This window comes from Nicotiana tabacum, chromosome 8, assembly GCF_000715075.1.
Source record: "Nicotiana tabacum cultivar K326 chromosome 8, ASM71507v2, whole genome shotgun sequence".
In the NCBI taxonomy this organism is placed as follows: domain Eukaryota; kingdom Viridiplantae; phylum Streptophyta; class Magnoliopsida; order Solanales; family Solanaceae; genus Nicotiana; species Nicotiana tabacum.
The window spans coordinates 198829219-198847318 of record NC_134087.1 but is presented as its reverse complement, the minus strand read 5'-3'; the positions used below and the strand labels follow the sequence as shown (position 1 = coordinate 198847318).

Genomic DNA, 18100 nt, shown 5'->3' with positions numbered 1-18100 from the left:
CTGAACTTATAACTTTCGACGTGAAGCATAAATTTATGTATAAAAATTCATTAAAATTTCAACAAAGGGTGGATCTGAACTTATAAGTTTAAAAATATAATGTGTTCAATGCTAAAATGATTAAAACTTGAAACCTTAAAGTTTATATCATGGATCCGCCTTGAGACTTATTGGTTGGTCGAGAACATAGGGGAGGATTCAAAATTTTAAATTAATGTATATTGTATCACTGCACCAACTATTCTTTTTATGAGGGTAAATTTTGTATAAATATTATACAATTTTTTAAAAATATATCAACATATACAATTTGGTTGCTTAATAAAAAGTTTAACCTATATCTAAATTCTAAGGTAACCTCCATAAAAAGTGAGATCATTATCAATGTATATAAGTTAAATTTTTTTGTAAAAAAAAAAAATATACCTGCTACATCGTATGACACCCCTTGCATAAGGCTGTTTCCGATTTTCCGTCACCAATTAACCCTAAACTAGCAGAAATAAAATGACATAGCTAATATAGTAGCTTAAGAGTACGTCCATCTTAAAAATGTCGCTTAACTAAAATAACTAATTGGTAAGATGTATGTCGAATTAATTCTAGTATTATTTCATCTTTGATTCTCTTCGTTGTAATAAATAAATAAAAAAAAGAATCTCTAGTGGTTGACTAAAGGCAAAAGGTTGAATTTCCACTCTCTGATCTTAGGTACTAGTCAATAACAACTTGGTTAAGGAGATTAACCTAGAAATTATTAGCTTAATATAGTTGTACCTAAGGCTATTTAATTTGTACTGTTCTAGAAGGTGTACACAAGTTGTTAGTAAATAGTTGAGAGTAATAGGTCGGTTAGTTTATTCTATAGAGTGTACTGTACATTTCATTTTAATCAATTAAGAAATGATCGAGCTGAACTTTCTCTCTCTATCTCTTCTCCTCTTCTTCTCTCTTCATCTCTGATCTCGATCTTCATGTGAAGCTCAAACATGGAAGACCTAGGGCTTGATTTTAACATGGTATCAGAGTCCGGCTCCATGCAATTCTGACAGTCGAGCTCTAGTATCCTATTAATTTTTTCAATCTCTAATTTTCCCTAATTTTTTTCGTTTTTTTTCTGAAATTGTTCACTACTTGTGAAATCTTCAAAATTCATCATTTTTTTGCTGAAATGGCCATCGATACTCCTGATACGAATGTTGGATCATCACATGCAAACACCCAAACACTCGATTGCAATCATCCGTTATATGTACATCCTTCGGACACACCAGGTATCTCATTTGTGCCAGAGTTACTAATTGAAATAGAAAATTATTCGAAATGGAGTAAGTCTATAATAATGTTACTATTAATGAAGAATAAACTAGATTTTATAGATGGAACATGTACTAAAGAACAGTATGCGAAATATATTTTTAGATTAAGGTAATGGGAACGGTGTAATGCCATAGTCCAATCATGGATAAGAAGTTCAGTACTACCAGAACTTAGAAGAGGAATTGTGTACTCTTCAGATGCGCAAAAGGTGTGGAAATCCATGAAGGATAGATTTGATAAGGTGAATGCCACAAAAATTTATCATATGAACAAGGAATAAGTTCCTTGACACAAGGAATCTCTAGTGTATTTGTGTACTTTTCTAGGTTGAATGATCTATGGGATGAATTTGAGTAGATTATCCCTTTTCCTGGTTATGATTGTGAGAAGTCCAGATAATTTGTTGTGTTCTTACACCAGTAGAAACTTATGAAGTTTCTAATGGGACTAAATGAGACTTATGCACCACAAAGAAGTCAGATATGATGATGCACTCAACACCAACACTTAATCAAGCATATTTCATGATCATTTAAGAGGAAAGTCAGAGAATGAGTAGTGGATCTTCTACACATAATGGGATTCTAGGTGGTGCACTGTAGCCAGTGATGAAGCCAGAAAATTCAATAAGGATGTTCAAAATTTGGACACCCTTTGCTAGTGGGCTAAACAAGGGTGTTCAAAGTCTATTTTCAATCAATAACAAGTAATATTTTACCTTATACGTAGTATAATTTTTCGGCGAAGGGTGGTTAGTTGACCACTCTTGGGCCAAAATAGCTTCTCCTCTGCCTGTAGGTATAGACAGCAATGCACTTGTAACTGTCAATGCTTCCAACATGAGACTTAGGAGGAACAATATATTGTTATGTGATTACTGCAAGATGAAAGAACATACGAAGGATGCTTGCTATAAACTGAATGGACATTCACTAAGTTTTAAGTTCAATAACAATAAGAGGAGAGGAATATAAGACAATAGTGGACCTATGGCTCATAATGTGAATGTCGGGGATGAGTTTCAAAATGTAGGAAATACATATGTTGTGCAAAATGTTCCAACTGTTCCAACTGTGTAGGCTTTCACTCCAGAACAGTATCAGCAGATTCTCAAGCTCTTAAGTAAAGAACTTCAGCCAGCAGAAGTTGCTAACATGGTAGGTAAATTACTAACTGAACATAGCTATTGGATTATTGATTCTGGTGCTTCAAATCACATGGTATCATCCTTGAATCTCTTGTCAAGTATCACCCAAATACCTGAGCCTAAATCTTCCTCAGTGCATCTGCCTAATGGTAATAGTACCAAAATTACTCACATTGGTTCTTGTAATCTATTTAACTCATAAACCATTCATGGTGTACTCTATATACCTGAATTCAAATATAATCTGTTGTCTATATACACTAAAGAGTTAAATAGTTCTATCAACTTTTATCCTGATTTTTTATCTTTCAGGACCTCTCTAGTGGCATGGTGAAGGGGATTGGTAGACTCAGAGGAGGGCTCTACATCTTCAATCCTTCAGCACCTGCTACTACCTCTTCTTCCTCCAACTGTATGACAGTCTCACATCAACAAAGTTCAAGCTTCCAGTGGCATCAAAGACTGGGCAGTGCCCTTATGACAGTCTTACAAACTATACCTGAAATAAATAAGTACTTGTTTAAGCCATCTACTTGTAATTGCCCTGTTTGTCCTCTTGCTAGGCAAGTTAGATTGCAATTTTCCATTAGTACTTCTAAGTTTGTTTGCTCTTTTGAACTAGTCCATATGGATGTTTGGGGACCCTATAGAGTATATACTTACAATGGCTTCAAATACTTCCTAACTCTTGTTGATGACTATACTAGAATGACATGGACTTTTCTCTTGAGACTAAAGAGTGATGTGTATGTTGTTTTAAAATATTTCCTTCAACTTGTAGAAAACCAATTTGGTACTATTGTCAAATGTGTCATGTCAGAAAATAACAACAACAATGACGATCCAATAAAATTTCACTAGTGGGATCTGGGGAGGGTAGTGTGTATGCAGACCTTACCCCTATTCTGAAGGAGTAGAGAGGTTGTTTCTGAAAGACTCTCGACTCAAGAAGACAAAAAGAGACAATATCAGTACCGCCAACAGAAACCATAAGAAAAATAACATCATGAAAATGAAAAATTAGATTCAAGTGTCAGATCAGACAATGGACATGAATTTTTTAACACTCTTTCTTTCAATTTCTTCAAGTCGGAAGGAATAATTCATCAAAGAAGTTGTGTGCACATTCCACAATAGAATGGAGTTGTGGAGAGAAAACACATACACCTTCTTGAAATAGGAAGAGTCTTAAGATTTCAAGCCAACACACCTTTAAAATTCTGGGGTGATTACATTCTAACAGCAGCATACATCATTAATAGACTTCCTAGTTCTTTTCTACAAGGAAAATCTCCATATGAGATGTTCCATGGAAAAACCCCTTCTTTTTACCACATTAGAACAATGGGGTGACTTTGCTATGCCACAAAGACTAAGTTCCATGATAAATTCAATCCTAAATCTATTCTTGGAGTCTTCATGGGGTATGGACCAACACAAAAGGGATATAAAGTATATGATATTGCTTCTAACAAATTCATGATTAGTAGGGATGTTGTCTTCAAAGAAGGAATCTTTCCTTTCCGACATCTTAAACACGGTTTCTTAGTTATTCCTTATCCAAATCCTAGTTATCTTGTCTCAGATATCTTTCCTCCTTCCAATATAGCACCAGACACTTCTACCCATATTGAACCGGAAGTCACTGCACTTGACCCTTCAAATGAATCAGCAGACTCGCCTGCTACTTTCTCTAATTCCCCTGTTAGCTCTCCTATTTTTCCTACTCGTTCTTCCCTTTCTGCTCCTTTTTTGTCTACTGATTCATGTCTGCTGATTCATCATCTGACGCTCATGTTGTATCCCCAAACACAGGTGTTGTCCTAGTTACCAATCTCACAAAAGTCAGGAAGTCAGGTAGGGTCTCTAAACCTCCTATATGGCTGACCGACTATGTGCATCCTCCCCTGCCTTCTACTTCTGCCTCGACTTCATCTCTTTATCCTATACATCAGTTCATTTCCTATTCTCATCTTTCTCCTACCTAGCTTCTTTTTCTTATGACACTGAACCAACCTCCTTTTCCCAAGCTGTTAAAGATGACAGGGGGATCAAGGCTATGAAACTTGAGATTGAAGCATTAGAACAAAACAACACTTGGGAAGTAGTGAATTTGCCTCCTGACAAAGTCCATATATGGTGTAAATGGGTGTACAAAATTAAGTACAATGTTGATGGCACAGTGAAAAGATTTAAGTCCAGACCGGTAGCAAAGGGCTATACCAGCAGGAAGGGATTGACTTTCATGACACTTTCTCACTTGTGCTCAAAATGACCACAATAAGGACTGTTATAACGGTTGTTGCACTCAGAAAGTGGCCAATCTACCAAATAGATGTACATAATGCATTTTTAAATGGTGACTTACATGAAGAGGTTTACATGACTATATCTCAGAGATTTGGTAGACAGGGGGAGCATAGGGTATGTAGACTACTCAAATACCTCTATGGCTTGAAGCAAGCTTCTAGGCAGTGGAATTTGAAGCTAACACAAGCACTTCTCATGTTTGGTTTTCATCAAAGCAGACATGATTACTCTTTGTTTACTAAAACAACTAATGGAAAGTTTGTTCTCATATTTGTCTATGTAGATGACTTACTTATTACAAGTAATGATCAAGAAGATATTAATACATCAAAAGCAGCTTTGCATCAGAACTTCAAAACTGAAAGATCTTGGAGAGTTGAGATACTTTCTAGGAATCGAAATTGCTATATCAGCAAAAGGCATTTTTATGTCTCAAAGGAAGTATGCTTTGGAGATAATCTTAGAGGCGGGACTCTCAGGATCAAAACCCAAGAAGACTCCAATGGAACAAAACTTAAAACTTATAAGCACAGAATTTGATAAGATTGTGAATGAGAACACTGATGACAGTGTCTTGGAGGACAGAAGTCTTTTTCAAATACTGGTTGGTAAGCTTCTGTATTTTACAATCACAAGACCTGATATTGCATATGTAGTACAAAGTCTAAGCCAATTTATACATGCTCCAAAAAAGTCTCATTATAATGTTGCATTATATGTTGTGAGGTACATCAAGGATCAGCCTGGACTTGGACTTCTCATGTCAAGCAATAGCGCAGAGAGAGTTCAGGGATTCTGTAATTCAGGTTGGGGATCATGTCCCATGTCTAGGAAGTCAATTACAAGGTTTTGTATCAAGTTGGGGAGTTCTCTCATATCATGGAAGGCAAAAAAGCAGGCTACTATCTCGAGGAGCTTAGCTGAAGCTGAGTACAGAAGTATGGCACATACAGTGGCAAAGTTGACATGGTTGAATGGTTTACTGAAGGAACTAACAGTAGATATTAAAGAGCCTATGGAGTTATATTGTGATAACAAAGCTGCCTTACGAATTGCTGCAAATCTCATCTACCATGAAAGAACAAAACACACAAAAATTGATTGTCATTTCATAAGGGAGAAGATTCAAGATGGGTTAATCAAGATCGCGCACATAGGAAGTAATGAGCAACCAGCTGACATTTTGACAAAGGCTTTGGGACACCAACAGCACGCGGTTCTGGTATCCAAGTTGGGAATGAAAAACATTTTCCATTCTCAACTTGAGGGGAATATAGAACTTATTAGCTTAATATAGTTGTACATAAGGCTATTTAATTAGTATTGTTCTAGAAGGTATACATAAGTTGTTAGTAGATACTTGAGAGTAATAGGTCGGTTAGTTTGTTATATAGGGTGTACAACACATTTTATTTTAATCAGTAAAGAAATGAGCTGAACGTTCTCTCTCTATCTCTTCTCCTCTTCTTCTCTTTTCATCTCTGATCTCGATCTTCATGAGAAGCTCAAACATAAAAGACCTAGGGCTTGATTTTAACATTAACAAAGTATTTCGGGTCTTAAATAGGAAACTCTATAGATTCTATAATTTAATGTTCCTCAAAATAGTGATAATCTTCAACAACATGCGTGGAACTAATAGAAAACTATGTTTAGTGCAACGTCCAAATTTTACTCGATATCATTAAAATAAAATTAAAAAGTATTATCTTTTCTTTACATCTAAAGTATTTTATTGATCTTGAGTTATGGAAAACATCAAGGATAAAAACTGAAGAAAATAGTTATGAAAAAGGGTAAAAATGGGTGTCAGTTGATTTTGATTTTTATGATGACATCAATTAAAATAGGGAAAAGGTCCAAAGTTTGTTCCCGAACCATGCGAAATGGTTCAGATATGCGAAATGGATAATTAGCATCTCAACACTTTGATTAGCACCTGGGACTGCCACGTGTTCCCACGTAGTCAACTATTAATAGAGGGCAATATCTAAACCCTTTCTTAAAATTTAGCGGCAAATTTAGACCTTTTCCCTTTTATTTTTCCTTACTCTCACTATCATTTATTTATCGCTGATTGTCAAAATATGCCTTGTTTCTTCCTACTTCTATTGTGGATTTTGGGGTACGTACCCTGCATTTCTGCAAAAAAGTTGTTTCCACAGTTCAAATCCGTGACCTCTTGGTCACATGGTAGCAACTTTACCAATTATGCCAAGGTTTCCCTTACCCGTTAACAATGCTTAAAAAGGAAATTATTCAACTAAATAGCACACTGATCATCTTTTATTGACACTCAGATCAAACTACACACCAATAGCTTGAATACTAAGATGAGACAGGAAATGAGCAACTGTTTCCAAGGCCCAGGTTGCCCAAATATGATGGAGACAATATAAGTACAGATCTTTTAAAGAAACTAGCGAAAGAAACAAAAGACTAAGCCTGTTCACTCGGGGAAAGTGAGCAAAGAGACGAGGGATTCATGAGCAGGAAAACGCGAAACGAGCTCAGAACGTTTCGCCAGTTCAAAATCATCAAACTGGAATGCTGGAGCACAGGTGCATCCAACTAAAGAGAAGTGCTTCTCACCATCCCTGGCAGGCGCTTTTGTTACTTTCATGTCAGCAGAAATGCTGAAGTCCCTCGTGGGAAATGCGCCAAACCATACGTTTGGAGGTACTGTATATTGCACCAGTTGATCATCTGCAAGCGGATCAGGTCCGATGCAAGTTAACTTCACCTTGCCATCAGTCTCATTTAGTTCCATCACCTGAAAACACAGACAGTGTCATCACTGTGTGCTAGCTTGTAAAACTATATTATTTCTAGGAAAATATTAGTGAACAAGCAATGCATACTCTTAACAGGGAATAAAAAATGTTTCTATTATCCGGTTATGAATATCAAAAATAAGAAACAAGAGTTCCAGACCAGATATGATAACTAGATGCTGAGGCGGATCCAACCTTTAAACTTGATGGGTTCAACCTTTAAAAATCCTGGCAGTAAACTCATTGTATTTTTTAAATTATGGATTCAAATTTTTACTGAATATTTTGTACTTTTTCACACACACACATACATATATATATCCTCTGGGGGCAGGCAGTGGATTCTCCTCCTATTGGAAGTGTTGATCTTGAAGTCTTACAGAGCATGTTTAACTGTCACAGCTGATAGATCAAACTTCCATCCGACTGTGATCAATAGGGCCCTAGACATCCTTAAACGTGATCCTACTTTGAGAAGAATTTCAACTCAAAATAAATGGAACAAGAAAACAATCTCCTGTTCAATGATATTTATTCTCTCTTGGCTTGGTATAGTATTCACACAGTTTTAACAAAGTGTTTTTCTCATAGTAAATGCAACATACATAAAACAATATTCTAGGCAATCAAGGAATAAATTTCAAAAACATACGGTGGCGAAACGACAATCCTCATCTAGAGGCCAACACTGCTAGCCTTAAAGCCAAAAAGGACAAAATATTTAGTGATACTAACCCCGGTATAAAATATGGATTTGTATGTATCCCGTATATCGTTATGGATAATAGCTAATGGTTTAACAAATTTTATACCAAAATAGTGGGATGAACTATCTCATAGAAGATGGAATAGCTAATCTCATGTGATATCCCTATTTATCCACATGGTAATCAAACGATATTACTAACATTGTGGTTTAATTTTATGGGTAGTAATAAATTATAAAAGTTACTGAAGTTGCCCAAATGTCGTAAATTAGTTTCCAAATGAAAATTAGAAAAAGTGATTTTCACAATTTTCACGAAAAATCAAAATTTTACTAAGTGAAATTTTAACTATCCACTCCAAACTACTTTTTTCAGATTTCACTTTTTTATGTAAAACAACCACTAAGTAACCATAAAAGTGCAGTCAAATAATTATAGTTGCACCAAGTTGGGTACAGTGATTTCCATCTTCTGTTTTCTTTTCACCTTTCTTGGCTTCTACAAAGGGAGATCAACATTAATCACTCAATAAATAGAAAAAATGACTTTTCGGATGAAAGCTTCGACATCCCCAAAATTAAAAGAGATTAATGAACCAGTCGTTTGGAAATTCTTGTATACATTTCCCATGAAAACATTTTACTCTTTCCAGAATAAACCAAATATTTTTCTCGAAAAATTATTAAAATGAGAGGAAAAAATTAAGTAATTTATTTATCTAACCGATTAAGGAGAGTACAATCTTTACTTCTATACATTGACGTGGTCATTTAGAAGTGACCACCTAAATAAATCATAAATAGTGGAACTAAATACCTGAAAAATAACAGCTTAAATTACTACACATGTAACCACAATATTAATTTACGAACTGTTGTGGTTATTTATTACTAATGTAATTTACGATCTACAGCATGTTGAATTCAATAAACAATAACTTATGTTCAAGTTTTGAGATAACTAAAGTGTTACGATTGTGTCGAATAATGGTAACTACAACATTAGTTTATGATGTACTAGCAGCCTTCAGTAACATATTATTCAAATGGCAAATACTGCAGCAAATTTTATAGTGGAGTAACAAAATATCCCCACACGACAAACTTTTACTCTTCCCAGAATGAAAGCAAAGGGGTTGATTTGACACATTTTCCCATGGTAAAATATCTTTTTAGTCCATCGTAAATTGTAATGTCCCATTAAGGCGTTGACGATCTCGACAGGCAATTACGAATGCTTTGATTGATGTAATAATTACTCTCTCTTAACATTACTTAGAACCACAAATTGAGGTAACGCCACCAAAATTTTGAAACTCAGCCATTAGGGTTTACAAAGGCGGTAAAAAAAAGGTATGGAACAGCATATTACACTCTTTCCTTTAGATGAAACATCGTTTATTTCATTCAATCCAAGATACTAGTAATATCTTATGATTACATACCCTGTATCTTTTAGAAATTGTCCTTATACTCTTCTTGAATGGCTACAATTGTTTGCAGTTGGCACAAACTTCTTCTTGGACATAAAATCGTAAGGATAACAAATTATGTAGTAGCAATTCTCTCTAGTATGACCTTTTTATGTGATGACGATCACATTGCAGTATAAGTCCTCTTTTTAGGTTTCAAATTGCTTCCTTCGGCAGTGTATATTGCCATTGGCAACTCTTAAACTTTGATGTCCTCCTTGCGAGTAAGATCTATCTTAAACTTTCGAGGGCATGGTTGTATGAGTTATTAAGTCCCATAAGGAACTGAAATGGCCTTTGAGACTGAAAATGCTTAAGAAACCGTGTAGATTTTACCGTTTTTCAAAAAAAAATGTGTCATGTAAGTCCAGAAAGATGCTATGGACAAGCCTGTTCGGAAAATGGGGGTATATGTTTAAGTTTGTATTATCAGTTAAACAAGCGTTGATTTAAAGGTATTATGACATTTTTAAAGTAATTGATCCCTAACCTCTCTGATTTTCTTGGCATCATCCGTTAAACAAACGTTGATTTAAAGGCATCAAGACGTGTTTCAAGTAGTCGATCCCCAAACTTTCTGGTTTTGCAGATACCATGGCCTCATCATCAAACAAACCAGGGACACATCAAACTAGAGAAAACATTCCCCTTCCGGCCAGGCAAGTACCTTCAGAGTGGGAAATGAATATCGAAGAGTTAAAGCACTGAGATAAAGTCGAGGCTGCCTATCGCTCAACTATCAACAACTTAACTGCCAAACGTGATGATGCAAAGACTACACTGATAGAGAGCATAATGAAAGGAAACTGTGTTATCTACTTTAAAATTCAGGTCTGTCTGTAGCTCGACGAGGCTTTAAAGTGTCGAATGTTAGTTTTAGATTTAGCCTACCGCCAAGGACAGCTTTTGGTGGATAGGGACTGAATTATTCAAGTCATGTACAATCCAAATGTCAGGAACTGCAAAATATGTCGTGCGGCCCCGCATGGATTGTCATAACCAAAATGGTACCACCTATTGACTTTTACTAAGTCTAAGCAAAAAAGGGCGGTACACTACACAAACACCTAAACTGATCCAAACATCACTGCTAGATAAGTTTGTCATTTTCCGATCCATGACCCTCGTTAGAGGACTCCGACTGAGTTCCCCGTTGTGACTCTGGAGGTGTGTCACCTCTGAGAATGCATCGCATTTGATACATGTCAATAGCAATCGTTTCCAGAATTTGCTCAATAGAAAGAGTGTGACAATCCATGTGGGGCCGCACGACATATTTTGCAGTTTTATGATTGTACTTGACTTAGTGCGGTCCCTATCCACCAAACGATGTCCTCGGCGGTAGGCTAAATCTACAGCTAGCATTTGACACTTCAAAGCCTCATTGAGCTGCAGATGGACCTGAATTTCAGAATAGATACCACAGTTTCCTTTCATCATGCTCTCTACAAACTGGTTTGTTTGATGATGAAGCCATGGTATCTGCAAAGCCAGAAAGTTTAGGGATCGACTACTTTAAACACGTTTAGATGCCTTTAAATCAACATTTGTTTAAAAGATCATACTAGAAAAATCAGAAAGGTTAGGGATCAACTACTTTAAACACGTCCTGATATCTTTAAATCAACGTTTGTTTAACAAATAATACAAACCAAAATCTAAACATACCCCCCCCCCCCCAATTTTCCAAAACGGACGGGGCTTGTCCATAGCATCTTTCTAGACTAACATGATACCCTTAACACACTTTTTTTTTTTTGGAAAACAGTGAAATCTACATTGTTCCTGAAGCATTTTCAGTCTCAGAGGCAATTTCAATTCCTCATAGGACTAAATGACTCATACAGCCATGCCCCTAGAAGACAACCTAGAGCCTGTTTGGCCAAGCTTCTGGGAGGCCAAAATTACTTTTTGTCAAAAAGTACTTTTTGAAAAATTTAAAGTGTTTGGCCAAAATAAAAAAGTACTTTTGATTAGTAACATAGGCAGTTTTTTGTTTTTGGGAAGAAACTACAAATTCTAGTTCCAAGAAGCAGAAGCAGAAAATTAATTTGTTCAAGACAAAAATAACCTTACAACAAAGTTATATTTTCCAAATTATCCCTCATTAATTTAACATTTTTCTTTTCCTTTTCTATTTTCTTTTTATTTCTACTATACCTTTCTTTTCTTTATTATTTTAATCAAACTTCTATTCTTTTTCTCCTATTCCTAAGAGTAGATCTTAAATTTATATTGAATTATGTATTTAGACATAATTAAACTATCATATAAACAATAAGTAATCCGAACACTCAATGTTATTGCTTGGAATAACTATATCTTATATTGATTGGAATTTTTAATTTATAATTTTATTTTACATTTTATATTTTAATTGAATTATTTTATGATGAATATTTAAATTTATTTTTCTTTTCTAAATAATAGTAATTGCAAATTGAACATTTATTGTCCTCTTTCGTAATTTGATACTTAAAAGTACTTTTTTAAAAGATTGGTCAAACACAATGAGCTTCAAAAAGCATTACTCAACCGAATTGGCCAAACACAAACTGCTATTTTGCAAAAGTACTTTTTCAAAATAAGCAGCTTTTGGCAGCTTGGGCAAACGGACTCTTACTAGCAGTGACGACATCAAAGTCTAAGAGTTGCCAATGATAATATACACAGTTAAAGGAAGCAATTGAAAACCTAAAAAGAGGACATATGCTGCAATGTGATCACCATCATATAAAAAAAGTCATACAAGGGAGAATTGCTACTAAATAATTTGTTATACTTCAGATTTTAAGTCCAAGAAGAAGTTTGTGTCAACTGCAAACAATGTGGTCATCAAAAAGAGTACTGGGACAATCAATCTCAAAGAGATACAGGGCAAGCAATCATAAGACATTACTAATGTTCATGAATTGAATGAAATAAATGATGTTTTACATGAAGGAAAGAGTGTAATATGTTGTTCAATACCTTTTTTACCGCTTTTGTAAAACGGTTGAAATTCAAATTTTGGGTAGTGTTACCTAAATTTGTTCTGATTAACATTAAGAGAGTAATTACTACAACAATCAAAGCGTTTGTAATTGGAGGTCTTGTAAGAAACTCCAAAAATTTAGTTACCTACTTACCTCGTAGCTTTACATGCCAAACTGCCAAGATCGTGAGCGTCTTAAAGAGACACCACAATTTACAGTGGACTAAAAAGATATTTACCATGGGAAAATATGTCAAATTAACCCATCTACTTTCATTCTGGGAAGAGTAAAAGTTTGTCATGGGAAAATGTAAAATTTGTTACTCCACTATAAAATTTTGTTATGCAAAGAGTAAAAGTTTTTCATGTAGGTATATTTTGTTACTCCACTATAAAATTTTCAGCATTATTTGCCATTTTAATAATGCGTTATTGAAGGCTGCTAATATATCGTAAATTAATGTTGTAGTTACCATCATTTGACACAAAAACGTTATATTTTAATTAGCTCAAAATATGAATATAAGTTATTGTTTATTGAATTCAGCAGGCCGTAGATCGTAAATTACTATTGTAGTTACCTGTAGTAATAAGTAACCATAGCAATTCGTAAATTAATGTTATGATTAGATGTATAGTAATTTAAGCTGTTATTTTTCAGGTAATTAGTTCCATTATTTATGATTTATTTAGGTTACCATATTTAAAGGACCACATCACTGCATAAAAGCAGAAGTAAAACTCATACTCGTACTCTCCTTTAATTGGCTAGATAAATAAATTACTTAACACCTTAATTTTTTTTCTAATTTTAATAGTTTTTCGAGAAAAATATCTGATTCATTCTGGGAAGAGTAAAACTTTGTCATGTGGAAATGTAAAAAGAATTTTCAAACGACTGGTTCATTAATCTCTTTTAATTTGGAATATCGAAATTGTCATCCGAAAAAGTAACTCCTATTTATTGAGTGATTGATATTGATTTCGCTTTGCAGAAGCCAAGAAAAGTGAAAAGAAATACACAAAAGTGAAATCATTGTACCCAACTTGGTGCAATTATAATTATTTGACTGCAATTTTATGGTTATTTTGTGGGAATTTTACATAAATAATAAAAAAAAAGTAAAATTTGAAAAAAAAAACATAGTTTGGAGTGGAACGTGAAAGTTTCACTTAGTACAAATTTTGAATTTCTGTGAGTGGAAAGTGAAAATTCGGAGTGAAAATTGTGAAAACTGGTGAAAACCATTTTTTCTAATTTTCATATGGAAACTACAGCAGTAATTTACCACATTTTGCCAACTTCAGTAACTTTTGTATATTATTTCCCATATAACTAAGCATTATAAGTGTTAGTAATATTGTTTGGTTACCAAGTAGGATAAACAAGGATATCCCATGGGATTAGCCATACCATATGAGATAGCTCATCCTACTATTTTGGTATAAAATTTATCCCACCATTAGCCATTACCCATAATCAAATATGGAATAAATACAAACCCATATTTTATGCTAGAATTAGGATCACTAAATATTTCATTTTGGTATTTTTGGGTTTAAGGCGAGGAATGTTGGCCTTCAGATAAGGATTGTCGTTTTGCCACAGTATCTTTTTGGAATTCACACCTTTATTGCCTAGAATTTAGTTATTATGTATCTTGCATCCTAGAAAAATTGTTGTGGGATTAAATCTTCGAAAAATGCTTCATTCAACTGATCGTTCGATCTTCCAAAACAAAAGTCTGCATCTTTGGACCATGGTTATTAGACCTATCCAGAGAGGGTGTGGGTGTTTAGGAAGGAAGTTGTTGTTTAGAGCCTCTATTGGGTGTGTATAAACGGATTGTTATGATATCCAGAATTAAATCTTGAAATTAATAATTTCATCGGGAGATTCTAATGAAATCATAGTCCTTGCATAATGGATTGTTAACGGAATATCTGTCTTCAATCCGGTTTAGCTTTTTTCCTTGTTGTTCATATATACTCGAGGGACAATTTCCATTGATGGGTAAATCAGGCACTAACTTTCATTGTTCTTATCTAATTGAGAAAATCACAAATACTGGAATGGCAAACAACCAAAAAAGAGAAGAACATACTTATCTTCAAATAATTTTACTAATTATCTAACTGAAACCCTGCAAGAAATAATTCCATAGCAAGTATTATGAGAAAAACACTTTGCTGAAAGTGTGTGAGTATTACACCAAGCCAAGAGAGAGAAAATATCATTGACAAGGAAATTGTTTCCATTTATTTCAAGTTGAAATTCTTCTCAAAAAAAATTTGCACAATATTCTTAATCCAATATGTTTTGAGTCTACCATCCTCTAGATTTACTAGAAATTAATTAACTCATCAGAAGTAAGACGATTTTTTGCTCAAACCTCAGTTTTAGTTAAGCTGATAATTATATCATTCAATCACATTTGCTCAATTAAAAGTAGGATAAACCAATCCCTAAAGGTAGGGTCATGTTTAAGGATGTCTAGGGCCCTACTAACCACTGTCGGATGCAAGTTTGATCTATCAGCTGTGACAGTTAAACATGCTCTGTAAGACTTCAAGATCAACACTTCCAACAGGAGGAGAATCCACTGCCTGCCCCCAGAGGATACATATATATGTGTGTGAAAAAGTACAAAATATTCAATAAAAATCTGAATCCATAATTTAAAAAATACAATGAGTTTACTGCTAAGATTTTTAAAGGTTGAACCCATCAAGTTTAAAGGTTGGATCCACCATTTTTGAGATGTGGCCAAGTGGTGTTCAATCAAGGTGAGATGATGAGGCATGGAAAGAAAAAGCTATGTTTGAATTGCAATGAACTGCAGTTGGAATTTGTTTTATGTCATACGGTCCCTTGCTGGCCAGTCATAAGTCTAGTATGTCATTTACTATTCAGAGCAGCCAAATGGCAGAAACTGCCTGAAAATGAAATATGATGACCCTTAGTCCCTTACAGTTCTTTAAAGTTTGCTTAACACTTGTGTTTGAGTCATGCCAGCCAAATCATTTCCAGTTTACACATTAACACAAAGCCAGATACTAAATATACAGAACGATGCAGAAAACAGGTCTAACACAAAGATGATATGGACCACAAGAAAGATCATTCACTATAGTGTATGAGTAGTTACCGTAAGTGGCTCTCCCATGTAAAAATGCCATGTTTCTGAACATGGTATCCGATGAAGGTGAGACGAACTTCCAGAAGGCACCAAGAAGTAAATGCATGTACTGATAGGTCGATCAACCTTAACTGCAAAGGCGTAATCAGAAAGATCAGGAAGAAACAAACCAATTTGAGAAATTTCAACCAGTATTCTTTGTTATGAGGTAAATGATACTCATATTACACTTGAGAAACTAGTCAGAACTTAAGAACAGAAAACAGAATTCCATCATCTTGACGAAATATTTTAAGTGCTCAAGACAATGGAATGCTCCAATTAGAGGCAGAACACCACGAGCATTGAAGTTGAAGGAGTCACCAAAATTTACTCCAGTTCTTAACACGTTTTTGCAAGTTAACTTTTTCGATAAAAGGTCAGTGTACCTTCTTTTTTGCGAGTTAACCAACTGATTTTTTTTTTTTTAGAAAAGGTCAGTGCACCAGTGAAGTGGACATGCTTTGTTATTGTCTCGTGGATACAGAACACTTTAATCAAATCTTCATTGAGGAGAAAAATCTGTCTAGTGCTCCCAATAATTTATCAAAAGAAACAGCTGCCATTTATTAAACTTCTGAATGGAGTTGAATTCAATAATACATCCAGTATGCAGAATGGCTCAAATCATTCGCAAAACTATCTTTCTTGTCCAAGTTTATACACTTAAAAGATCAAGTTGCTATTCTTGTTCTCCAAACCAAAATTTCTCCACTACTTTTGCTTAGTGTAGAAATTCAAGAGGCTTGTCATATCGATGAAAGCTATTTGCATTCAATTCCATAGCAGTCTCACAAATGAGAGGGAAAGTGTGTATAAGGTGTTTCAAGCCTTAATCTTTTGTGTCCTACATTCATATTTTTTCCAGTAGGTTCGACAATGTATAGATCGTCAAGGCGATCCGAAAGTGCATCGAGTAATTCATACAGAGCCATCGAACCGGCCCAACCAGCAACCAGAGTTGTATGCATTATATGAACAGAAAGCAACCGACCGGGGATCATTCAATATAACCCTATCTGTAAAGGCGTTCGACTCAATATTCTTGAAGGAATTCTTTAGCTACATGTGACCTCCACACATGATTTTACCTTCCTCCCTCTTTTTCCTTTGTGCATTGAGTTCCATGGAATCGTTATCCGTTGGTGGAGAAAATGGAGAAAGATTTAGATCTAGAGATTTATAGGTCTTTCGAGACAACTTACTTCCATATGGTTTTAGTTTACGTCGTCCCCTTTTAATACCTTCACTCACCATGGCTTCACACCTACGGATCTCAAGCGACCTTCTCTCATTTTAACCTCAATCGTATGCTACTAAAACCATCTTCGACACTTGCAATTAAACTGCATAGTAAAACCCCATAACATCGGAAACAAGCTCTCTACATTTACAAGGTAGGGGTAAGGTCTGTCTATACACTACCCTCCCCAAACCCACTTGTGGGACCACACTATTTATGTTGTTGTTGTTGTTGTGGTAGAACCCTGTAACATTGGAAACAACATTTCAACCTTCACAAGGTAGTAGTAAGATATGCGTACACAATATCGTACCCAGACCCAATTTGTGGGACCGCACTGGTTATGTTGGTGGTGTTGTTGTAGTAAAACCCCATAACCTATATATCCCAAAAAGCCACACGTGGAAGAGAAACAGACAAAGATCCAAAAATCCCATGAGCAGCTTAATTGGAAGGATCAAGATAGATGATAGTTACAAAGATTCAAGACCCACAAATAAAAAACTAAAGAACTTTATACAGAAAGACCCAAAAAAATCAAAAAGTAAAGAACTTTATACAGAACGAACCACAAATCAAAAAAGTAAAGAACTTTATAAATAAAAGACTTACAAGTAGGTGGAAGGTGAGATGTGGAGAGAATAACAGAGAAGTCTCTGAATGTTTCAGAGTAAAATCCGCCTTCTGGGTGTGGCTTCAAGTTTAGCTTTGCTACAATTTTGGAAGCTGTTGGCTCAGTTGAATCTGAAGCCATCTTTTTTCTCAGGGTTTACTGTGGAGCTGGTCTGTGTAACATGTCTACTTCCTCTTGCTGGTTGTTGGAAATTATCAATGCCCTTTTAATTAAATATAACAAATTCTATTGACTAACATGATAAAGAGATAATTGAAACTTTTTCCAAGAAAATGACAAAAACGATCCTTTATCTACAATAATCCCGTAATTATAAGTTATAACCCTAAATTTGCTAAAAG

At 34.9% G+C, this 18100-nt stretch overlaps 1 protein-coding gene across 1 annotated transcript; it reads right to left on the bottom strand.

Annotated features, from left to right (window-relative positions):
- Positions 1-7044: 7044 nt before the first annotated feature.
- LOC107815657 (uncharacterized) lies at positions 7045-18100 on the bottom strand. Its single transcript, XM_016641273.2, has 3 exons — positions 17738-18100; positions 15853-15974; positions 7045-7550 (listed from the first exon to the last, which is right to left on the bottom strand). The coding sequence occupies exons 1-3, from the start codon at positions 17877-17879 to the stop codon at positions 7227-7229; spliced, it is 588 nt and encodes a 195-aa protein (XP_016496759.1). The 5' UTR covers positions 17880-18100; the 3' UTR covers positions 7045-7226.